The 24,803-nt window shown below is 45.0% G+C and overlaps 1 protein-coding gene across 4 annotated transcripts; it reads right to left on the reverse strand.

Moving 5' to 3' along the window:
* Positions 1-1,815: 1,815 nt before the first annotated feature.
* On the reverse strand, positions 1,816-24,657 carry LOC127005484 (uncharacterized). Of its 4 annotated transcripts, none has more exons than XM_050874386.1 (16): positions 24,184-24,657; positions 22,748-24,012; positions 21,814-21,975; positions 21,207-21,346; positions 17,941-18,128; positions 17,552-17,798; positions 15,549-15,718; positions 14,740-14,943; positions 14,106-14,227; positions 11,190-11,569; positions 10,826-10,879; positions 9,579-9,715; positions 8,903-9,196; positions 7,320-7,553; positions 6,401-6,884; positions 1,816-5,600 (listed from the first exon to the last, which is right to left on the reverse strand). In XM_050874386.1, exons 1-16 carry the CDS (start codon positions 24,502-24,504, stop codon positions 2,977-2,979), a joined length of 7,026 nt encoding a protein of 2,341 aa, XP_050730343.1. In that variant the 5' UTR covers positions 24,505-24,657; the 3' UTR covers positions 1,816-2,976. The 4 variants fall into 4 exon arrangements, with proteins under 4 accessions (XP_050730343.1, XP_050730341.1, XP_050730340.1 ...); XM_050874384.1 differs by having other exon boundaries at positions 22,748-24,024; positions 24,145-24,657; XM_050874383.1 differs by having other exon boundaries at positions 8,903-9,181; positions 22,748-24,657.
* Between the last annotated feature and the right edge of the window lie 146 nt (positions 24,658-24,803).

Raw genomic sequence — 24,803 nt, forward strand, 5'->3', positions numbered from 1 at the left:
GTAGTTTGACCCTTCCTCAGTAACATGACCCTAAAGAAACACTCATTAGAACCCAGCTGACCCCTTCTTTGACCTTTAGAAATGACCTGAATGAATGAATGAGGAGAGAAGAGTAATGAGAAAAATCACACGAAAAAAACTCCATATTTCTCAAGATTAGAGGCCATATTTTAAAACATTTCGTCACCCAAGTTCACATATTTGACAAGGCTTTCATATGAGTTAAGGGCATTTCCAGTAGTAGCTTTATGACCCTGGTGGTAGTCTGACCCTTCCTCAGTAGCATGAACCTGAAGAAACACTCATTAGAACTCAACTGACCCCTTCTCTGACCTTTAGAAATAGTTGATATGAAATGAAAGTGTCTCAAAAAGGGGCTCTTCAGTCAAACCACAAATTCTGCTAGCGTGGTTCTCATTTGTTTCTTGTTATTGCTGATGATGATGATGGTGAGTAATACCGTTGTCCTTCAGTGAAATCTACCGTAGCTTTGGAAGATCGTGGGCATGTCGGAAAACCACGGAAATACGAGAACCACGCCAGCGGAAACCGTGGTCCCTCTAAGCGAGAAAAAGGAGAAAAAAATCACCCCTCATGCAAACCATTTCATAGTATATATATATCAAAGCATTTATGATCAGTATATGTATTATCTATTTTTGGGGGTTAAAATCATGGCACAAATTTGGCCTGTCACTGCTACACGGTAAAGCCAGAAATTTGGCCCATCGCTGCTACCAGGTTAACAGCGCCCTCGATGATTTCCACCCCTCGCCAAGGAACCAAATAATCGCACACACTGTATATCACTCATTTATTTTTATTTAAAGGCTCACTGTTGTAGTCTACATAAAAACAGGCTCTAGACTCTTAACTAGGCAATATTCACAAAGCTGCAGCAGTGATGGCAGGGGTGTGGGGGGTGGCACGGCGCCCCCCACACACCCCCAGACTTCACCCATTCCCTCCCTCCCTCCCTCGCCACCCCACCCTCCACGGCGCCTCTGGGCAGTCCAGTTACATCAATATGACATAGAAACTCAGTAATAAATCTACTTAGTCACGCTACAGCCACACCTGGTAACACCTGTGGGCATTACCTCACCTGTGCTTCTCGTCATCCAGGAACCAGCAGTCTTAATTGGGTTTACGTCAGGTGACCTCCCCATCATCATCATCATCATTAGTGGTCGTTACTAGTGGTCTGGTGTACAAAGGTCCTTCCCAATGTCTCTCCCACTCTCTTTGATCCCTTGTGTTACTTGCTATTCATGTTTCAGTAAAGGATCTAATATAGTCTCTGTGAAGTGCAATCCAACTCTTCTTTTCCAACTTTTCCAACTTCTTTTTTTCTGACGACACCATTTCAGTATTCTTACATTGCTTGCTAATTCATAAACCCATACACATGTCAACCATTCCCACAAGCTTGGTTTCGATAACTACCACCAATGTCACCTGTAAGTCAATTCCACCGTCTTGGTTTCGTTATCACCCACCTACATCAACCGTCACCATCAACGACTTGCACGGGCTTGGTTTCAGTAACTATCACTAACGTTCATCCCAGAATTTCAGGTCCCAATTAACAGTGTAGCAAACAGCACCACTGGGTCATCCGGATATAGGTATTTGTGAACAGGTCTTGCGCTTTCTCTTAGTACAGTCATGGTAACGTAACATAACATTTTTTCCTTCTTTTTGTAGCATCTTTTGTTTTGACATACTGTTCAGCAGGTTCACATTTTTCTTTCAATCCTCCTTTTCTTGTTATCTAATGCACTTTCCACTATGACAATCCTTCTTTCTACTATGTTTTTTTATTCCTAACATAACATTTATTTCCTTCTTCTTGTGGCCTTTTTTTGTTTTGACTTATTCAGTAGATTCGTATTTTTCTTTCAATTCTCTTTTCCTCGTTATCTAATGCACTTTCCACTATGACAATCCTTCTTTCTACTATGTTTTTTTTCTCCAAACATAACATTTATTTCCTTCTTCTTGTGGCCTTTTTTGTTTTGACTTATTCAGTAGGTTCATATTTTTCTTTCAATCCTCCTTTTCTTGTTATCTAATGCACTTTCCACTATTACAATCCCTTCTACTTGCGTTCTTTTTTCCTGGTCTTCCCACACACCTCAAGGCAAGGGACCAACAACCTAACAGTGCTGAGGCTTTCTCCTTTCTTGATTCCTGTACATATTTATTCCGACTGTCATGTTCTTTCACCACTTGCGTTCTTTTCAGGGTGTTGATGTTCCCTATGTCAAGAGTCAACCCCAAACCACAGTGCTAACCTTTTCTTTCTTCCTTGCTTTCCACATATACTTTAGAATATTTCACACTCTTTCATCGCTTGCAATCTTTACGAATCGAGGCACAGTGCTGATGAGTGACCAGTGCCCAGCCTTACACAAGCAGTTCCACCTTCCAACACAGCAAGAGACAAAGCAGCTTATGCGTTTACAGGAACTCCCGCATCGGTATGAATGAAGGGCGTAAAAATCTGCCGTATAATAGTTTCCGAGGCATGATGATGTGCATGAGTTAGTCTGAGCTGAGGTGATACAAGACGTTCTTCTCCGCCTTTCCTGTCAATCCTCCGAGGAACTCTTTTTAATTACTGCCTACGAGATGGAAGATAAGCTAGCACACGATTAGTTTAAAAACAGTCAGGTTCTTTAAATATAAAAAAGTGACGTGAAATTAAGGCATGCAAGTATAAAAGTAAAATGGATTCCTAAGGTACAGGAACAATACGTGTCATAGAGCCGAACACCTGAGTTGAGGAAGACGAAAAAAAAAGTATAAAAAAACGTGTTCGAGGCTCCAGCTCCGCCCTTGAAGTCTAAACGAGTGTCTTTAGCATCACTTCACTGGAGACGAGAACGGTTGAGAACAGTGAAAATAAGAAGGAAAACAAGACTGTCATTATAAAACTGTAAGTGCCGCCGCCGCCGCCGCCACTCCCCGCCCTCAGCCAGTGACAGGCTTCCCGTTGCAGGGCCGTTTTTTGATCATGATGTCCTTGATGTTGATGTTGACCTTGGGCTTCTCCCCGGAGTTGAGTGGCACGTTATTGAAGCAGAAGCGTTTGAAGGCCTCCACGTCGCGCTCCGTCTCGTCCAGCTCCCCCTCAGCCACATCCTTGGGAGTGAACACGCTGTCGATGGTGGTCAGGTCCTCCAGGTTACCCTTCTTGTTCTTCTTGGCCTTCTTCTTCTTCCCGGAGGAGGAGGACGAGGAGGAGGTTCTCTTGTCGTCCTCCTGAGGGCCACCGCAGTGCTCCGGCAGCCTCTCCGTGGCCACCAGCGCCCCATTGTGTGTGGTGTAGCTCATCTTAGCGAGAGTGTTGGCGTTGGCCGCGAGGTACTGGGCGTAGCGAGCCTCGTGTGCGATGTCCTGAGGCACGTAGGCTGTCTTCCCGGGCACTCCTGCACCACCGCCAGCTCCTCCACTCCCCTTATGCCCACCGCCACCCCCTGCTGGAGCCCCCTGTCCCTCCCTCACACTGGGGAAGCTGGGCAAAGGCTGTTTCTGTTGGGTGTGCGTCCTGGAGTTGTGTGGCTGTTGCTGCCTTTGTTGCTGGCCTTGTCTTTGTTGTTGTTGTTGTTGCTGATGTTGTTGGTTAGTAAGCTTTGTCTGGTGTTGGTGTTGAGTTGGGTGTGTTTGTTGTTGTTGTTGTTGGTGTTGGTGGAGGTGATTGTTGGTTGTGTGGTGGTGCTGGTGGTGGTGGTCCTGGTTAGGTTTGTGTGATGTGTTCTGCTGTTGTTTTTGCTGTTGCTGTTGTTGCTGTTGTTGTTGCTGGTGTTGGCTGTTCTGCTTCTGCTGCGACTGTTGCTTTTGTTGCTTCTGCTGCTGCTGCTGCTGCTGCTGTTGACTCTGCTTGGTCTGAGGGTGCTGCTGCTGAGTTACCTTCTGCTGTTTCTGCTGCAAGGACTGCTGCTGCTTGGCTTGGTTCTGCTGTTTTTGTTGACTTGGCTGCACTGCTGCCTTCTGGGAGTGTTGCTGCTGCTGCTGCTGCTGCTGCTGATGTGTCTGCTGCTGCTTGGCTTTCCCTCCTATGCTGGCGGTGGCCGTGCCCTTGGCCGGCTGGTTGGTGATGTTCTGCAGGCTGGTGTCTTTGCTGCCCTGTTTGCTGTTTTTACTGTTCTGCCGCACCAGGTCCTGATGCTTCTGTTTCTGCGAGGTGTCTTGTGTCTTCTGCTGCTGCTTGGTTTTGCTGGTTGCCTGCTGCTTGCCGGGGCCGCTCACCGCCGCCGTCTGCTTGAGGTTCTCCTTCTGCTTGGTGTTCTTCTTGGCTTGGGTCTTGCTGGCTTGCGTTTGATTGTGTGGTGCTGCGTCATGGTGCTGCTGCTGCTGCTGCTGCTGCTGCTGTTGCTGCTGAGGCCACTTGCCAGTGGCCAGGTTGTACATCTGGTCCATGAGGTCATCCTCCTCCCGCTGCCGCTGCTCCTCCCGCTCCCGCTCCTCCTGCAGCTCCTTCTTCTTCTTCTTGAACTTCTTCTTCTGGGTCATGTTGAGGGTGCTGGGGTCTATCAGGCCCTTCACCGCCATCATCACTTTCTCCTCTGAAGACAGCTCCCTCTTGGCGGCGGCGGCGGCGGCCGTGGCGGTGGTGGCTGTGGCGGCGGCCGAGTTGGTGCCCAGGAAGCTGTTGTTGGTGTCCACCACGATGACGTTGTCCTTGTCGGGGTACCCGCCGCTGCCGCCGCCACCACCACCATCCAGGGTGGTGTTCCAGCTGAGGCCGGGGGCGTGGGGGCGGCCGTAGGTCTTGGGGAGGGGCGGCTCCTGGGGGGTGGGGAAGCCGTGCATGATGGGGCTGGGGTACATGTTGGGGTTGGGCAGGAAGGGCTGGGAGAAGGCGCCGCCCATGTTGTTGGAGATGGTCACCATGCCGGGCTGGCCCTCCACCCTGTTGATGGTGACGCCCGGCGGCAGGTTGAAGGACTGGGCCATGTCATCGCCGTCATACACCACCGCAGACACGCGCCCGTTCTGCCCGCCACTGCTCCCAGCCTTGCTGCCCCCACCGCTAGCCTTGGTGGTGGTGGCGGGGGTGCTGGCAGTGTTCGCCGTGCCCACGCCCGCCGCCAACGCCTTGCCCTTTTTCTTGTTCTTCTTGGAATTGCCCTGAGCCTGGCTGTTCTGCTGCTGCTGTTGTTGCTGTTGCTGCTGCTGCTTCAATAGTTCCTCCTGCTGCCGCTGCAGGGCTAACTGCTGCTGGAAGATCTGCTCCTGCTGCTGCCTCAAGAACTCCTGCTGTTTCTGTAGCTCAAGCTGCTGGAGTTGGCCCTTCTGCTGTTCCTCCATCTGCTCCTGCTGCTTCTTGAGCCTCTGTCTTTCCTTCTTTTGCTTCTTCTTAAACTTCTTCACCTCCTCAGGGTCCAGGCCCTCAGGGATGGGCGGCTCACAGGGCTCAGGCTGGGGCGGGTGCTGCACGACTGGCCCTCCACCACCACCTCCTGCCCCACCGCCACAAATACCACCCCCACCACCACCACCACCACCACCACCACCTCCACTGACAGAGCCTCCTGTTCCACCGCCACCTTTCTTGCCTCCTTGACCTCCACGGCCGCCATTGCCCGACACAGCTGAAAGAACACAGACATCAGTATACAGTTTCCCTTGCAAAAATTGAGTGTGATAATTATCTATCATCAAAAGTGATAGCTAAACATTCTCAATCATCATCGGCCTTAATTAATTTTCCTGAGTTTTCTATCATGATATAAACACTAATTACAACAGCAAGCATGAACTGATAAATACCCTAAAAGAAAACAAGGCGGCTTTCTTTTCTCCTTTCAGCTGCATCATGTACTTAAAAATTGGAGGATAAATAAACAAGTGGTGTGCATGCATGAATAGAAGTACCTGACAGCAGACAAGGAGGATATTTTCTCTTCTTCAAGCTTCTTCCTCTACCGTGAAATTAAATAACAACTTGTGTGCATGAAAAAAGAAGTGTACCCTAAAAGAAGATGGTTTTTCTTATTCCTTTATGCCATTCCCTGTACTGCAAAAAAATAAATAAATAAATGTATCATAAAAGAAGACAAGGAGGCTCTTTTTCTTTTTCCTTTAAGCTGTTTCTTCTTTTACTCCTCACTTCACTGTAGATAAATAAATAAATAAATGAAATAAATATATGCATCATAAAAGAAGACAAGGAGGCTCTTTTTCTTTTTCCTTTAAGCTGTTTGTTCTTCTTTGACTCCTCACTTCACTGTAGATAAATAAATAAATAAATGAAATAAATATATACATCATAAAAGAAGACAAGGAGGCTCTTTTTCTTTTTCCTTTAAGCTGTTTTTTTTCTTCTTTTACTTATCACTTAACTGTAGATAAATAAGTAAATAAGTCAATAAGTAAAGGAAGCCCCACTCACCCTGCCCGTTGACCAGCTTGAAGAGCACCTTGTCCTTCTCCGGCTGGTCTCCCTTCAGCGTGATGGTGACGGTGGGCTCGGCGTTGTTGGGGTCCATCACGCGGCGGATCGTCACCATCTGCGAGCCCTTGTCCTTCTCCTTGGCTGCCGTGTCCATGCCCTTCAGGATGTTGCTCAGGCTGCTCACGCCCCCAGCCGCCGCCCCAGGCTTGCTCGGCGGCTCCTGGGGGCTGGGCGTGCTGGCGGTGGCTGCGCTGAGCTGCGGCGAGATGCTCGGCGGGTGTCTGCCTTGGGGTGGCTGGTGTGGCGGCTGGCGGCTGGGTTGTGACTGTCTGTAAGGGTGTAGGATGGTGCGGGAACCAGTGTGTGCTGCCGGGCTGGGCTCTGGCGGCGGCTGGCTCAGGGAGGGGATGAGCTTGGCGGGCGGCGGCTTGCACCTGTCCATGAGGGAGGGAGAGGGGTCCCGGGGCCTCTGGGAGCAATTCTGCAAACAATAATTACGAATCATTGACCCGTTACCAGCGATAGGCCAAATTTGTGGCTTTACCATGTACCAGCGACAGACCAAATTTTTGCCATAATATAAACCCCCCAAAATAGATGATGCATAAACTGATCACAAATGCATTAATAAATATTATGAAACACTTTGCATGAGTGATGATTTTTTTCTCATTTTTCTCGCTTAGAGGGACCATTAAGAAACATGATCCCCGCAGCTACCGGGTTAATATCAATATACGGTAGACCCTCCATTTAGATGTTGATGGTCTTGCCTTTTTCCTACAAACCTCCATCTTCAGTAATTTAAATGTTATGAATGATTGGCAAGTGGTCATGATGGTGGTGAAAGGTGGTGATATGATGGTGGTGGTGGTGGTGTTGGTGGAGGAAATACAGACAAAGGAAAAAATATTACCTGTGGTGGAGGCGGTGGTCGGGTTGCCTGCTGCCCCGGCCTCACCACCGTTATCGTCACGTCCGGAGCGCGCCGCCTCAGCTCCGCCAGCGGCCCGTCCTCCTCCACATCGTCCTGGGCGTCATCACAGCTGTTCCGCCTGTTGTACTCGTCCTCATCCTCATCCTCGTCCTCTTCTTCTTCCTCTTCCTCCTCCTCCTCCTCCTCCTCTTCCTCCTCTCTTCTAATAGCCATCTGAAGAAGGGATATTAACTTACTACAATTTTACATTTTTTTCCCTCACTGCATAATTACTTTCAAAATAATGTTGGAATGGGAAGGATAACTGTGTGGGGGCTTCCTCAGAGGGACTATCAGGGGCACCGCTGCCAGATTATCGGACTCAGAGCATAGTATTTACCGGAAAAAGGAAAGTTGGAAAGTTTCGTTGAGTCGGCAACTTGTGGTCATATGCCGGAGAGAGACAGGAGGGGAAGGAATTAAAGGAGAAGGAAACATATCCCAGGAGACGGGACACAACCCCTGATTAATACCTGGTACCCATTCACTGCTGGGTGGAAGTATTTACCGGTTTCTGACACATAACTATTGCCAAAAAATATTAGGATGTAACTCTTTTAACAATAACTATAAATGAGTTTTGTTATTGGAGCACAGAAGACAGTTTTAGGGTAGGAAGTCGGAAAATATAAGCGACTGACTACGACAATCTGGCAACGTTGGTCGGGGGTGGAGGTGGCAGGTGAGTGAAGCAACGCACCCCCTGGCACATGTTCCCCATTACCTAGAACTATAAACAAAGAAGAAAAAAATTATATTCCCTTTAAAATCAGGTGGAGGTGGCAGGTGAGTGAAGCAATGCACCCCCTGGCACATGTTCCCCATTACCTAGAACTATAAACAAAGAAGAAAAAAATTATATTCCCTTTAAAATCAGGTGGAGGTGGCAGGTGAGTGAAGCAATGCACCCCCTGGCACATGTTCCCCATTACCTAGAACTATAAACAAAGAAGAAAAAAATTATATTCCCTTTAAAATCAGGTGGAGGTGGCAGGTGAGTGAAGCAATGCACCCCCTGGCACATGTTCCCCATTACTTAGAACTATAAACAAAGAAGAAAAAGAATCATATACCCTTTAAAATCAGGTGGAGGTGGCAGGTGAGTGAAGCAATGCACCCCCTGGCACATGTTCCCCATTACTTAGAACTATAAACAAAGAAGAAAAAGAATCATATACCCTTTAAAATCAGGTGGAGGTGGCAGGTGAGTGAAGCAATGCACCCCCTGGCACATGTTCCCCATTACTTAGAACTATAAACAAAGAAGAAAAAGAATCATATACCCTTTAAAATCAGGTGGAGGTGGCAGGTGAGTGAAGCAATGCACCCCCTGGCACATGTTCCCCATTACTTAGAACTATAAACAAAGAAGAAAAAGAATCATATACCCTTAAAAATCAGGTGGAGGTGGCAGGTGAGTGAAGCAATGCACCCCCTGGCACGTGTTCCCCATTACTTAGAACTATAAACAAAGAAGAAAAAGAATCATACACCCTTTAAAATCAGGTGATACGAAGCAATACCTTTTTCTGTTTCTGCCGAGCCTTCTTAGCGGCCTTTTTAGCATGCTTCGCCTCATCCAGCTGGTTCCCCTCGATGAAGTCCATGATCTTGTCGATGTTCTGGCCGCCCAGGGGAGGCTCACGGCCCCGCCCACTACACGGGGGGTTGCTGGCGGGCCCCTGGGGTGCCGAAGCGTTGGTGTTGATGGAGCTCCCTGAGGACGAGATGGCGGAGCAGCTGCGCGCCTTCTTCTTGCGTGAGAGTATCTGCAGCAGCCTGTCCCGCCTGTCACTGTATTTCTGCCGCCCACCACCCTGAGGGACACCAGGGAATAGCCACATCAAGTTTATTTTACCATTTTTTCACGTTTTTTTTTTACGGTAAAGAAAAATAGTGACATCAAGGGCCAGTCCCACAGTTTACATTACCATTTTTTCAAGTTCTTTTTACAGTAAAGAAAACAACTCAAGGCAAAAAGGGAAGAGAATTTGGTGCAAGACCCTTCTTCAGGAGCTGCCTTGTGTAGTCTCCTTATATCCTATGTTTACTTACTCTTACAAGCTATTTAATTAACATGAAAACAGGTACAAATGAACAACAAGAACACTCACAGCCTGTCTAGCCCCATTAAGGAAAATAAGGACATTAAGCGACAAGAAGAACGAAAGAAGAACAAGAAGAATACCCCCCCCTCACCTGCTTGTGGTGGAGCATGTGGCAGTAGCAGCAGTCGCAGTGTGGGTCCTGGTGCGTGGAGGAGACAGTGGTGGAGGAGTCACTCTCGTCCCCGCTGCTCCACTCCTCTCCACCGCTTGAGTCACTCTCACAACCACCTGAGGGAAGAAAGACATCCGTCATCAATCCGTCAGCCTCCTCCGTACATGAAGTTTCCCATTCAGTAACTACGGCATGGTTTTCTTACATTTAACCCGGTAGCTGCGGGGATAATGTTTTTAATCCCCAGAACACAAACAAAGGACACAAAGGAAGAACAAACAACAGCAGACCTGCTGGTCCTTACGAGGCTGTTTGTGACAAGCTACACTAACTATCTAATCAAAGGTGGAAGATGAAGGACAGCAAAGGCGAAGGCTCCTCCCCACCCCCCCATCCATCCAGCCAAAGCTGGCAGGAAAGGAAAAAGAACCATGCAGCATGGAAAAACTGCATGGAAATTATGTAGGAAAGAGGAAAGAACTACCATTACTGCTACCACTAACCGGGCGATAAAAGTGGACAAGGACACCAGTATTCGAAAGAACTTAACGTTATTACGACAATGAGTAATATCTTAGTTGCTGGTTGGATTTAAAATACTTGTCTAATCTATTCTTGAATGCCATAACTGTTGTACTATCAATGACATCACAGGGTAGAGAGTTCCAAACATTAACAACTCGACTGAAGAAGAAGTGTTTAGCTTCGTGCGACGAGAATCTTTTACCACTTATCTTCAAATTGTGATTTCTTCTTGTTTTATTTGATAGATCAATTGTAAAGTAATCTTCCGCATTAATATCAATGAATCCTTTAAACATTTTAAACACTTCTATTAGATCACCTCGCAAACTCCCGCAAACCATTTTATAATATATACTTAAACACATTTGTGATCAGTTTGTGCATCATCAATTTTGGGGGGTTTATATCAGGGTAAAAATCTGGCCCGTCGCTGGTACGTACATGGTAAAGCCACAAATTTGGCCCATCGCTGCTACCAGGTTAAATCTCTTTGCAAGGGTTACTATAGAAAGGATGCACTGATCATATTTGCACTATTGAAATAGGGATAGAGGGTACTGATACTATAAATACTACTACTACTACTACTACTACTATAAATGGATATATATAGAGAGCGTAGAGTATAAATATAGAGTCAAGATATATAAGTATAGAGCATAGAGTATAAATATTAAAACACCAGAGAAAATGACACTTACTTTCCCTGCTGACGGCTCTTTCCCCGCGCTCCCCCAAGCCATTCAAACATTTACCTGGAAACAACGGCATGATAAGACTGAGGGACTTATTAATGTCTTCAATTTGCTGGTGTGAGGATTGAGGAATAAGACTTCATCATACTATATTTGTCAACTTACTTAACTTAGCAGCTATATATTAGGTCTCTCTCTCTCTCTCTCTCTCTCTCTCTCTCTCTCTCTCTCTCTCTCTCTCTCTCTCTCTCTCTCTCTCTTCTTTTCATATTATTTACTTCCTTATCATTTTTTTCTTCTTTAACTCATTTATATTTATTTTTATTTAGTTTTTAATTGTTTTTGCTACCCCCCTCTCTCTCTCTCTCACCCTTGTGGCCAGGTCCCGTGGTGTGCGGGTGGTGTGCCCTGGTGTGGGTGATGACGCTGGTGGTGTTGGTGCCACTGCCAGAGGAACAACACCTACCACCACCACCACCACATCCACCCACACCCTCTCCCACCACAGGCCCTCCGCCCTCACAGCCTGGCGGGGCACTGTGGGGCGGGTCCTTTGCTCCGCCGGCCTGGCATGGGGCCGGGGCAGGGGTGGCAGAGGAGCTGGGCAGGACGGTGGTGTGGGCGCGGGCGGTGGCGTGGGTGTCGGGCACGTAGGGCAGGGCGGGGTCCACCATGGTGCGAGTGTAGAGAGGGCGGTTGGTGCTGATCCGCAGGGTTTCAACACCGCTCACGAGGCTTGATGGGTCACCCCTAAAACACATCAACAGAAAATGGGAATAAGCAAAGACTTCTACCTCTACGTTAAAAAAACAATATGCAAAGTTCATCGTCATCATTTCGTTTCCTGAGTGGTTGGACGCTTTATGGCTCTCCTCCATTCTACTCTGCCTTCTGCCTGATGCTCATCCAATCCCATCAATGCCAAGTCTTCCTGTATCAGGGTTGGTGATTTATTTTTTTTTTTTTAAATCAAAAAAATTGAATTTTTTATTTAAATCAGATTTTTTTTTCTTTTTTCTTTTTAATCAGCATAAAAAAATATTTGGAAAGCTATATATATATATTCTATACATTAGTTTAAAACACATTTTGGAGTGTTTTTACAGCATGTTGCATCCTCTCTCACTTGGTTACAATGTGTTTGAACCTGTCAAGCAGCCCAGTAGCCACTGACCAGGATTGTACCATCTCTCTCAGGCTCTGTTCTGTTCCTCTTACATCATGTTAGGACATAGCCGGACTTGTGCCATTGTGTAGTAGTTTGACTGTTTAGGTGTTACAGGCCACCCACTCATTCCTGAGCTAACTACAAGAGCGTAGAGATGTCACTGACCACAAGCATTAATGTATCTGGTAGGAAGAGTGATCCAGTGTGGGAACATTTTAACAGAATTCCTTCAAAGTCTGGGAAAGCAAGGAGAGCTATATGCAAACAGTGTAAACTGGAGTTACAAGGAATAGTAGCAAGACTGAAAAGAACCAAATTTATTGTCATAAGAATTAAAAACCTTATTTTTAAAGATTTTGAATTTCGATTTCAAAGAATTTTTATGAACTACTTTCAAAGAAGTGTATCATTATTTTTCAAAGACTGCTTTTACAGTATAAATTCAATGTGCTTTTGTTTTAAATACAGACCATAATAATTTTCTTTTTTAAATTCATTACTTCAAGAAATCAGTACAGTTCATTATAAGTAAACCTCTTTGATTTCCTTTTTTTAATAGCATGTGGATTTTTTTGTTATACTGTATTGTAAAAGGAAGTGCTTCAATATTCTACTCCTCAGAAATAAGTACAGTTCATTACAAGTAAAACCCTTTGATTTCATTTTTTAATGGAATGTGGAAATTTTTGTTGTATTGTAAAAGGAAGCTTTAACTGTTCTATTCCTCAGGAATATATGAAGCAGGTGTAAGTATGTGTTTGTTTTTATATGTTTCCTTTACATTCCATGTTGGTTTGGGCAGAAGTAAATATTGATTTAAATCAATGATTTAAAAAAAAATCATTTGATTTAAATCTTGATTTAAATCATTGATTTAAATCGGCCAGCCCTGTCCTATGTACACCTTCTCCACATTTTCCTAGATCTACCAACTGGTCTCCTTCCTTCTACCTCTAATCTCTCCAAAACTCCCAACACTGTATCCTCCCCTGCTCTCTTTCTCCTCCATTCTACTGTCTTCTGCCAGATGTTCATCCAATCCCATCAATACCAAGTCTTCCTGTATACACCTCCACATTTTCCAAGATCTACCAACTGGTCTCACTTCTACCTCTAATCTCTCCACAACTCCCAGCACTGTATCCTCCCCTGCTCTCTTTCTCCTCCATTCTACTCTGTCTTCTGCCTGATGCTCATCCAATCCCATCAATGCCAAGGCTTCCTGTATACACCTTCTCCATGTTTTCCTGGGTCTACCAACTGGTCTCCTTCCTTCTACCTCTAATCTCTCCACAACTCCCAGCACTGTATCCTTCCCTGCTCTCTTTACATGTCCAAACCATTGGAGTCTTTCCCTTTTGAGCACTGTTTCCAGGTCCTCTACTCCACATCTGTTAGCTACATCTGCAGTGGACACCCTGTCTTGCCACTCTTACAAATATAAACATCCGAGGAAGCATCAAAGAGTACAAATACCCTTTGCCCCCTGCAGCAAAAAGATCAATTATTTCAAGACTATTTAGTTCATAAGGTCATCTAGTCTGCCTCCCCAAAAGGAATTAAGTCACTGAAGACAGAAAAAGCTCATTAGAAGACACAGAAAAGCAGTTACAGAGATTAATAATAAAAGGAGTAAGAGTGAAAATGGTTAACGTTGCCCCATGTCCTACCTCCCATGCCCCATAATCCCCAGACATATAAGGATTAGACATAAAAAGCTCATTAGAAGACACGGAAAAGCAGTTACAGATTAAAAACAAAAGGAATAAGGAGTGAAAATGGTTAACGTTGCCCCATGTCCTACCTCCCATGCCCCATAATCCCCAGACATATAAGGATAACACATAAAAAGCTCATTAGAAGACACGGAAAAGCAGTTACAGATTAAAAACAAAAGGAATAAGGAGTGAAAATGGTTAACGTTGCCCCATACCCTCCTTCCCATGCCCCATAATCCCCAGACATATAAGGATAACACATAAAAAGCTCATTAGAAGACACGGAAAAGCAGTTACAGATTAATAATAAAAAGAATGAGAATTGAAAATGGTTAACGTTGCCCCATCTCCTCCCTTCCATGCTCCATAATCCCCCGACAGACCAACAACACAAGCTTACTCATAGCGTGGGAGGACAGCCTCAGGTGGGGGCAGGATGGGGTGGGAGCCAGGGGGGGAGAGGGTGTCCCCGTAGACCAGCTCCCACTCCCGCATCAGCTGCTCCGTCAAAAGGTCACTCCCCTGCAGAAGGAAGAGAAGGGTGTGTGAATCCATTAGTGCTTGCAAAAAAGGTGTTGGATAAAGATGAATTAACTGGTAGCAGCGACGGGCCAAATTTGAGGCTTTACAATGTACCAGTGACAGGCCAAATTTGTGGCTTTACGGTGTACCAGCGACGGGCCAAATTTGTGGCTTTACAGTGTACCAGCGACAGGCCAAATTTTTTCCATGATATAAACCCCAAAAAACAGATGATGCACAAACTGATCACAAATGCATTGATATATATTGTTAAATGGTTTGCATGAGTGATGATTTTTTTCTCATTTTTCTGACTTACAGGGGCCTTTAAGAAACTCGATCCCTGCAGCTACCGGGTTAAAAGTCCAAATTTTTTAGGAAGAATGAAGGAACGAATACTATGATAATTCGAGTGAATCCAGTACTTAAGGTGTAGGATGAAGATAATACAATACTAGAAATATCATGTCTAGAGATAGCATGACTGAACACAACCAAGGCAACCAACTCACCACATAAGGGTTGGTTGTGATGGGGGGCTTGGTGGTGGGGGCAGGGGGGAGGGGCCCTAGATCCTCCCTCGACTGGCCTCCTCCCCCGACAATGTCACTGCCGGGGGGGGTGTTGTGGATGTGGGGGTAGAGGGAGAGCTGCGGCTGGGCCAGGGGCGGCAGGGAGCTCCCGGAGGGCTGGGGAAGGACTGGCTCCTCTTGTGTCTGCGTGAAAACTCGTATCAACAAGGGATATGGAATAGGAGAGTGTGGCCACCTTCACCATAGGCACCATGAACCACCAAAGGAAGACATTCACAACAAAGAATCTAACACCATTCCAATGTAACAAAAGAACACGCTCATAACAAAGAATCTAACACCCTTCCAATGCCAGAAAGGAATACTGAATCCCCAAAAGAACATATTCACAACAAAGTATCTAACACCCTTCCACTGCCAGAAAAGAATACTGAATCCCCTAAAGAGCATATGCATAACAAAGTATCTAACACCATTCAAATGTGACAAAAAGCATAAATCCCCAAAATAACACATTCACAATACTGAAAATAATTAATGAGTCTCAATACTACCTCTCAAAGTGAACAAGTTGACAGGAATTTTTGAGGTCAGTTTATACATATATTTCTTTCAGGTTCTGCCTCCTGCGCTGGTAGGCTCTCTTAAGGGGCCTAAAGACAAGCCCAGCCCGTTAATGGCACAGGTGAATTTTATTTATAGTGGCTGACATGATGTACGGCTCTTTATTACCCTGACTGGGCTGATGCAGAAAGCCCCAAAGTAACCAACAAGCCAGGATCACTCACAGCGGCGGCCGTTGATGCGTTGCAGAAATGGCACTCGCAGCTGGAGGGGGGGCGGGGGTCTGTCAGGGCAGGGGCGGGTCCTCTCAGCACGCCCAAGGGTCCCTGCAAGTCCCTGCCTCTGCCCCTGCCCACCCCACAGTCCTCACAGGGGCACTGGGGTACTCCATCCTCTGAAGGGAAGGGAATATAAAACAGAAATCATTATCAACTTACCTATACTGTTAAACATACTAATAAAAGACTTAACAATTTATGCAACCTTTCATCCCTTCATTGGTAAACTCATGTACAGCCTTCCTTGTATATTTCCTCCTTTCTAAAACTCACTAGTTCTCTTTAATTCATTGGATGCAGATTACCTAATAGAAGATATCACCAAGCTACAGGAGTGGAACAAAAGTGGCTGCTACAATTCAATGAAGAAAAATGTAACGTCCTGCACCTTGGGGGGGATATCCAGCATACCAATACCACATGGGAAACACTCCACTATCCACCACAGAGGCAGAGAATGACCTAGGAGTATATGTTACCAGGCTACCAGTGAAGGCCAAATCCATGCCAATTGCAATCGTTAATGAGGAGTTTCAAGATTACTACATTTGATCATTGTCTTTCATCACTTTCCTCTGTCTTCCCTTACATGGAGCAGCAATTCATGGACATTTTTTGACTGGTTTCTACTGTCCTCAGCTTGTCTCTATCAATGTAAAAATAATCTGTTCTTTCAGTGGGGAAAAAAAAATGTGTGATGCAAGAAAGTGTCCTTGGAAGAGCTGCAGAGGTGGAGGTGGGAGGGAGGAGACCAGCTGGAGGACCAAAGAGGATCAGGGAGAATGGGGATGTTAAGTAGACAAAGAACAAGACAAAGAAGAACAAGAGGGCAATGAAGAACAAGAAGACAAAGAACAAGAAGACAAAGAAGAACAAGAAGACAAAGAAGAATAAGAAGAACAAGAGGACAAAGAAGAACAAGAGGACAAAGAAGAACAAGAGGACAAAAAAGAACAAGACAAAAAAAAGAATAAGACATAGAAAAACAAGAAGACAAAGAACAAGAAGGCAAAGAAGACAAAGAAGAAAGAGGACAAAGAAGAACAAGAAGACAGAGAAGAACAAGAAGACAAAGAAGGACAAGAAGACAAAGAAGAACAAGAAGACAAAGAAGAACAAGAAGACAAAGAAGAGCAAGAAGACAAAGAACAAGAGGGCAAAGAAAAACAAGACAAAGAAGAACAAGAAGACAATGAAGAAAAAGAAGAAGAAGACAAAGAAGAACAAGAAGACAAAGAAGAACAAGAAGAACAAGAAGACAAAGAAGAACAAGAGGACAAAGAAAAACAACACAAAGAAAAACAAGAAGACAAAGAAAAACAAGAGGACAAAGAAGAACAAGAAGACAAAGAACAAGAGGACAAAGAAGAACAAGAGGACAAAGAAGAACAAGAGGACAAAGAAGAAAAAGAAGACAAAAAAGAACAAGAAGACAAAGAAGAACAAGAGGACAAAGAAGAAAAAGAAGACAAAGAAGAACAAGAAGACAAAAAAGAACTAGAAGGAAAAGAAGAACTAAAAGACAAAGAAGAACAAGAAGACAAAGAAGAACAAGATGACAAAGAAGAACTAGAAGGCAGAACAAGAAGACAAAGAAGGACAAGAAGACAAAAAAGACCAAGAGGACAATGAAGAACAAGAAGACAAAGAAGAACAAGATGACAAAGAACAAGAAGACAAAGGAGAACAAGAAGACAAAGAAGAACAAGAAGACAAAGAAGAACAAGATAAAGAAGGACAATAAGACAAAAAAGAACTAGAAGACAAAGAAGAACAAGAAGACAAAGAAGAACAAGAGGACAAAAAAGAACAAGAAGACAAAGGACAAGAAGAAAAAAAAGACAAAAAGAGACAAAGAAAAACAAAAAGACAAAGAAGAACAAGAGGACAAAGTAGAACAAGAAGACAAAGAACAACAAGAAAAAAAATGGCCAAAACACAAAGCTCACCTGCAGCAGACGTGACAGCAACGTTCTGCACCTCGGCCTTCTGGTGGTGCTGACTCCTCTGCTGTGCCTTGAAGTGCTCCCAGTCGGCCAGCAGCTGCCTCCTGCGGGTGCTGAGTGCCGCCCGCTCCACCGCGTAGTCCTGGAGGAGAGTGTCAGCGCGCACCCACACCGCCTCGGCCACTGTGAGCGTACGGTGCAGTGACGCCCAGCAGCCCAGCACATCCTCCCCCTCGTTGGACTCACTCAGCTGACAGACAGAAGCATAATGAGTATCAGAGCCTGTACTCGAATCAAGGGATAAAAGAATATGCAGGGAAATTGAGATATAAACACACACACACACACACACACACACACACACACACACACACACACACACACACACACACCTTCTGGCGGCACACATGGGCATAGTCGAGCACATCCGGGTCGGTGAGGATGGTGGAGTGGAAGATGTGCATGTTGACGGTCACCCAGTTGAGCTTGAAGCGGCTGAGGTGCTCCGAGTCCAGGCGCTCCAGGGCGGGGTGCAGCGCCTCGCACACCCCCATCACCCACTGGTACGAGTCACACACACCTGGGGGAAGGAGGAAGGCCGCAGGGTAAACAAGAGGGGAACAAAAGGACTTATATTTACTGATTCAGGTCTAGTAAAGAGAAGTAGGAAAAGATTAAGATAAGTGAAAGTTGAGATAATAAAGGCAATTCAATGAAGAAATAGCAACATAAACAGATAGAAGATTAAAAAGGAAGGCCACAGGGTAAACAAGAGGGGAGAAAAGGACTTATATTTACTGATTCAGGTCTAGTAAAGAGAAGCAGGAAAAAGATTAAGATAAGTGAAAGTTGAGATAATAAAGGCAATTCAATGAAGAAATAGCAACATAAACAGATAGAAGAAGAAAAAGAAAGGCCACAGGGTAAACTAAAGAGGAAGGACTTACACATTTACTCATTGACATTAGTGAAAAAAAGTTGGGAAAAGATTAAGACGAGCGAAAGTTGAGATAAAAATGGCAATTCAATAAAGAAATAGCAACATAAACAGACACAAGATGAAAAGGGATGGCCAAAGGGTCACCTAGAGGGGAAGGACTTACATATTTACTCATTGACATCTAGTGAAAAAAAGTTGGGAAAAGATTAAGACGAGTGAAAGTTGAGATAAAAATGGCAATTCAATAAAGAAATAGCAACATAAACAGACACAAGATGAAAAAGGGAAGGCCAAAGGGTGACCTGGGGAAGGACTTACATATTTACTCATTGACGTCTAGTAAAGAAAAGTAGGAAAAGATTAAGATTAGCGAAAGATGAGATAAAAATGGCAATTCAATCAAGAAATAGCAACATAAATAGACACAAGATGAAAAGGGATGGCCAAAGGGTGACCTAGAGGGGAAGGACTTACATATTTACTCATTGACATCTAGTGAAAAAAAGTAGGAAAAGATTAAGACGAGCAAAAGTTGAGATAAAAATGGCAATTCAATAAAGAAATAGCAACATAAATAGACACAAGATGAAAAGGGATGGCCAAAGGGTGACCTAGAGGGGAAGGACTTACATATTTACTCATTGACGTCTAGTAAAGAAAAGTAGGAAAAGATTAAGATTAGCGAAAGATGAGATAAAAATGGCAATTCAATCAAGAAATAGCAACATAAGACAGATAAGATAAAAAAAACTAAAAAAAGGAAGGCCACAGGAAAAAGTAGAGGGAGAAGAGAACTTATAAAAACTAACTGATAGAGGACTAGCAAATAAGTGTAAGAAAAGATTAGAGGAACATTGGAAGAAGAGATATTAACCCCTTGACTGTGAATTTCCTACAAGAAGACATCACCAAGCTACAGGAATGGAACAAAAAGTGGCTGTTATAATTCAATCAAGAAAAATGTAGTCCTGCACCTTGGGAGGGGATATCCAGCTTACCAATACCACATGGGAAACACTCCACTATCCACCACAGAGGCAGAGAAAGACCTGGGAAAGTATGTTACCAGGCTACCAGTGAAGGTGAAATCCATGCCAATCACAGCGGATGAGTTAACAGCGATTACTCAGAAGAGATGCGAAAGAAGAGGGGAGGTGACAGAAGTAGAAGGGAGATGACCAGCTATATTGAAGACTGAAGAAGGCCTGACATAGTGTGCGGAGGAAGGCATAAGAAGAATGAACACCAGGGAGGAGAGCATTTACAACTATCAAGAGCAGGAGACTCACAGCACATCCAGACCCAGTATCAGGAAAACAAGGACAGTAAACAAGGAGAGGAAGAATTAAATCAAGAAATGGCAAGGGTATGAACACGTATGTAGCTGTGAAAATAAACATAAATTCATACGACAAACAACAATGAGGGTTAACTATCTACTCTGTTCCACTTATCCCCCATAATATTAGTGCCAATTCTTGCCTAATTCCTTCCTGTGTGTGTTGTGTGGTGGATCAGGCTTGTGTTGGCATCATTGGGAGGCACACCAGGATCATGTCACCCCGGGCCTCACCTCTGATATCCGTTCAGTGTCATCATATCCACACACACACACACACACACACACACACCTCCAATTTTTTCCTTTATTCCTTCTCTTTCCTTCTATCATTCCTTCCTCTCTTCTTCTCTTCCTTCTTTCCTTTTACTCCTTATTTTTCCTTCTATCACCCTTTACTCCCTCATTCCCTCTCTTTCTCTCCACCCCCCTTCCTCCCTCCCTTCTTTTTTCCTGTCTCTTTCTCCTCCGTACACACACATAACACACATGGAATAAAACGGAAGAAGTAGACAATGAGGAGTTACTACTATGAGAAGGAAGAAACACCAGCAACACACGAGGACACAGTAAAAGATTGAGAAAAGGAAGATGCTTGAGAGACGTAAAGAAACATAGCTTCCCGCAAAGGAGCATGGAGGTTTGGAACAGATTAAGTGAGGACGTAGTATCGGCGAAGAGTGTGCACAACTTTAAGGAAAAACTGGACGGATACAGATATGGAGACGGGACCACACGAGCGTAACCCCAGGCCCTGAAAAACTACAATGAGGTACATACAACTAGGTAAATACAGCTAGGTAAATACACACCTCCCCCTGACATCCACTTTCCTACTCAGTTTTTTTTCCTTATTGATTTTTTTCCCTTTTCTTGTCATTTATTCTCTCCTTTATCTAGTTCTCCCACCTTTCTTCTTTTCCTGTCTTTACCATATTTACTTTTTCTTCCTCTTCTCATTGTTTTCTTTTCCTCCTCTCTTCTCCTTCTGTACCTTTGATTTCTTCCTAGTTCTTCTTCTTTCTTTCCCTACCTTTACCTTCTCTGTTTTTTTTCTGTTTTCTCCTCTATATTCTATTTTTCTTCTCAGTGTTTTCCTTTCCTCATTACTTCCCCTCCCTTCTCCTTCTCTGCCTTCTATATCTTCCTAATTCTCCCATTTTTTTTTCCTTTCCTGTTGTACTGTAAAAAAGAAGGATACAGAGACAGACAGAAAGAAACAAAACGCATACAAAAAAAGATACAAAAAAACAGATAAAAAAAAGATACAGAGACAGACAGAAAGAAACAAAGACAAAAAAAGACGCAATAGAGAAAACGAAAACAGCAACAGTTCAAGACACAGAGGCAAAGAGAGGAAGACATCACTTGTGGCTCACCCTGAATGAACCCCGCGGCCTGGACAGGTGTGGGGGCGTCGTGGATGGTGGCCAGGAGTCGCACCTTCAGCTCGATGCACAGCTCGTGGGCCAGGTGACTGAGGCGCAGGTACAGCTGGTGTGCATCGTGGCTAACCAACCTGAAGGAGCGTCAAGGTGTGTCATCGCTATTTTTCTCTTTATTTATTTATTATTATTATTTTTTTTTTTTTTACAGCACAGGAAGCAGCTCAGGGGCAACAAAAAGAAAGTGTAGAAAAAGAGCACGCTAATCGCTGCTCCCACAAAGCGGAAAGTAAAGAGTGGACTAAAGAGAGGTCAATGTTGGATGGAGAGGTGTTACAGTTGTCATTGTTACGCTCACTCTAGCATCACCATTGCACTTTACCGCCATGTCTATATCATCATTATTAAAAGTGATGTTTTTTAAAGACTTATGGAATGATTAGATCTTGAGAATTTCCCTCACAAATCATCATTATCGTCAAAAGCAATGTTCTTCAGACTTATCTCAATTTTATCTTGATAATTTACTGCAAAACTCATCAGTATCATCATTATCTTTAACAATGTTCTTATTTTAACACACACACACACACACACTCACATATTGGCGAGGGCCTTGATGCGTGTGAGGGAGGGCCGGGAGCGCATGGAGGAGCCCTGGGCCGCCTGTGGGATGAGAGAGCGGTGGAGCTGCCGCAGGGAAGACCTCAGCTCAGCCCACACCCCCACCATCACGTTGGCCCCCTCCTCAACACCCTGCAGCCTGACACGCCAAGGGAAAAAGGTAAGGGTAAAGACAGAGGCACATGCTATCACTGCACAAAGCCTCAGTGGTTACCGACATTTCACTCTTCATTGTGCTCATCAAAGAAAAGAACAAATTACATTTTTTTTTTTTTTTTTTTACAGCAAAAGAAACAGTTCAAGGGCAACAAAAAAAAGGTGCAAAAAAAAAATCCCGCTAATCGCTGTCCCCACTCCTGCTCCTCCTTCCTGTATAAACTGCTGGACTTAATTTTTTACTTTTATATACTCAAAAGAAAAGAAAATTTAGCTTTCCAAACAAAGCAATGAATCAATGGAATACAGCACCAGAAATTTTGCTTATTAAAAATATTCACATTTTTAATTAAGGAAAATAAAAAATAAAAAATAAAATAATTTCATGACAACACAATCAGGAGAAAACAATTAAGTAGCTATACTAAAAATTTTCCTTATGATAACCAAATGAAAAAAAAAAAAAAATATATATATATATATATATATATATATATATATATATATATATATATATATATATATATATATATATATATATATATATATATATATATATATATATATATATATATATATATATATATATATATATATATATATATATATATATATATATACATATATAAAATTATGCTCACCTTGACATCATGCAGCTAAAGTAATAAATAATAAAAGAATAATATATAAATAAAAATTATGTAAATAATAAATACATAAATAAGAAAGCAGCAAAGCACACAGAACTCCCTCACCTTTTGCAGACACACTCGCTGCTAGCCACGGAGGCAGGGACATCAGTGGCCTTCTCCTGCTCCTGGCCTGCCACCTGCAGCCTCTCCCGGCCTGCCTCCATGCCCAACACCTCCGGCCACTCCCTGTCTCCAGCGCCGGCCTCCTGTCCCTGCCCTTCCTCCACTGCCTCCTCCCTTAGGCTCATGTTCTCAGCGCCCTCAGGTTGTATTTCTGTCTTGGCGTCCTCTGCAGGGGAGGCGGGTGATTGCTCTTCCTCTGGGGTGGCTTTCTCTTCTACAGCAACAACTTCAGAAGCTCCTGCCGGCAATTCAGTCTGTTCTAGCTGCTCTGGTGTGCGGGAGGAATCTGATGATGCCACCTCCGCCTGCCTCTCTCGGTCCGCTTCAACAGCGCTCAGGATCAGGTTCTCGAGGGCACGGGCCATCATGCTGACCCTTTCCGCCTCGTCGTCAGCATCGGCAGCATTCACACCTATGCCGGCCTCATATGACACCACCTCCTCCTCCTTGGCAGTCTCGTCAGGGCTTGTGGGAGTGTCTTGTGCTCCGGGAGTGTCTATTCTACTTGTCTCAATAACTTTGTCGTTCTGCGTCAATGATGTGTCAAAATTATCTTGTGTAGGCGGCTGCGTCTCCTCCATGTGACGGGTGGGGGAGAGCGCCTCACCCCCCTCTGGACCCTGCCGCCCCTGGTCCCCACCCTCACTGATACCCAAGGACACCACATTGCTCTTCTCGCCATCCTGCAGCGCTTCCCCGTTTTCCGTCATCGGCGCAGAAACACTCAAACTGACGTCATTCTCCTCGCTCGCCTCCCCAGTGTGCTGCGACAGCTCCTCATGGCTCTCCTCTGACCGGCACCCCAGTCCGCTATCCTTCGCATCCTCTGTCGCATCCTTCTCTGCGATCCTCAGCTCCGGGTTATCCGAGGACGTGCTGGAGGGGACCGAGAGCTGGCTGGTGGGGGTGGACGAGCCCTCGCTGGCTGTCCGCATGTTGGAGTCTGAGTCCGGCGTGGAGCTACGAGCCTCACTCCCTTCAAGGTACATGGGCACGACCTGACCCTCCAGCTCGCCGTCAAGTCCGGTCACGAAGTCATGGCCATTTAAACCCTCATCCAGGTACGAGGACTGATTGAGAATTTCCTTGATGAGCTCGGACACCTCGAAGTTGGTCTCCTCCTCGTCCTTCTGTCTTGCAAGCAGCTCGGACACCTCGAAGTTTGCCTCCTCTTCATCTTTCTGTCTTGCTAGCAGTTCTGACACCTCGAAGTTCGCCTCGTCTTGAAGTTCTGACACCTCGAAGTTGGCCTCCTCTTCAACCTTCTGTCTTCCAAGCAGTTCTGACACCTTTTCATCTCCCTGTCTTGCTAACAGATCTGACACCTCGAAGTTCACCTCCTCTTCATCTTTCTGTTTTGCTAGCAGTTCTGACACCTCAAAATTCCCCTCCTCTTCGTTCTTCTCCCTCGACATGACTTCGGGGATGACCTCACTGGATGCCTTCAAGGGGGACCTCACTGGGCATGCTTCCCCTTCACCACCCACGCCGTTCACCACCACTTCACCATTCACCTGCGGATCATGTTTTTTGCTGCCAGGGATCATGTCAGACGGGTCAGGAGCCTCCACGCGGCCCTCGGAGGCACTAAAACTTGGCTCCTCGCATTCCTGGGTTCCAATGGCGAGGGGTTCAGCGCGGCCATACACCCTGGGCTCGCTTTTCCCGGGCTTATGTGCGTCACCCTGCGTCTCCATGGTTGTGAATATTGTCTAGTGTCGGTAAAGTGCACGTCGGCCCGCCCTGATGACCCGCGGCGGGGTAATTCCGCGTAAAAACAACGTGAGAAATTACTGGACGCGGCCACTCCGAGGCTGCTCAGGGGCTCCACCGCGCAGGCCTACCACCACAACCCTCACATTGCTCTAAAGTAAGAACCCATATGAACCCCTCACCACCACTAAGTAAACCATAACTCAGGATTTTAAGGACTATCCATGTGTTTAGAAAATATCTCATGTGGGTTATGTATACGCTCAGATGGGTTATGGCGGGG

The sequence above is a fragment of the Eriocheir sinensis genome, chromosome 30 (assembly GCF_024679095.1).
Source record: "Eriocheir sinensis breed Jianghai 21 chromosome 30, ASM2467909v1, whole genome shotgun sequence".
In the NCBI taxonomy this organism is placed as follows: domain Eukaryota; kingdom Metazoa; phylum Arthropoda; class Malacostraca; order Decapoda; family Varunidae; genus Eriocheir; species Eriocheir sinensis.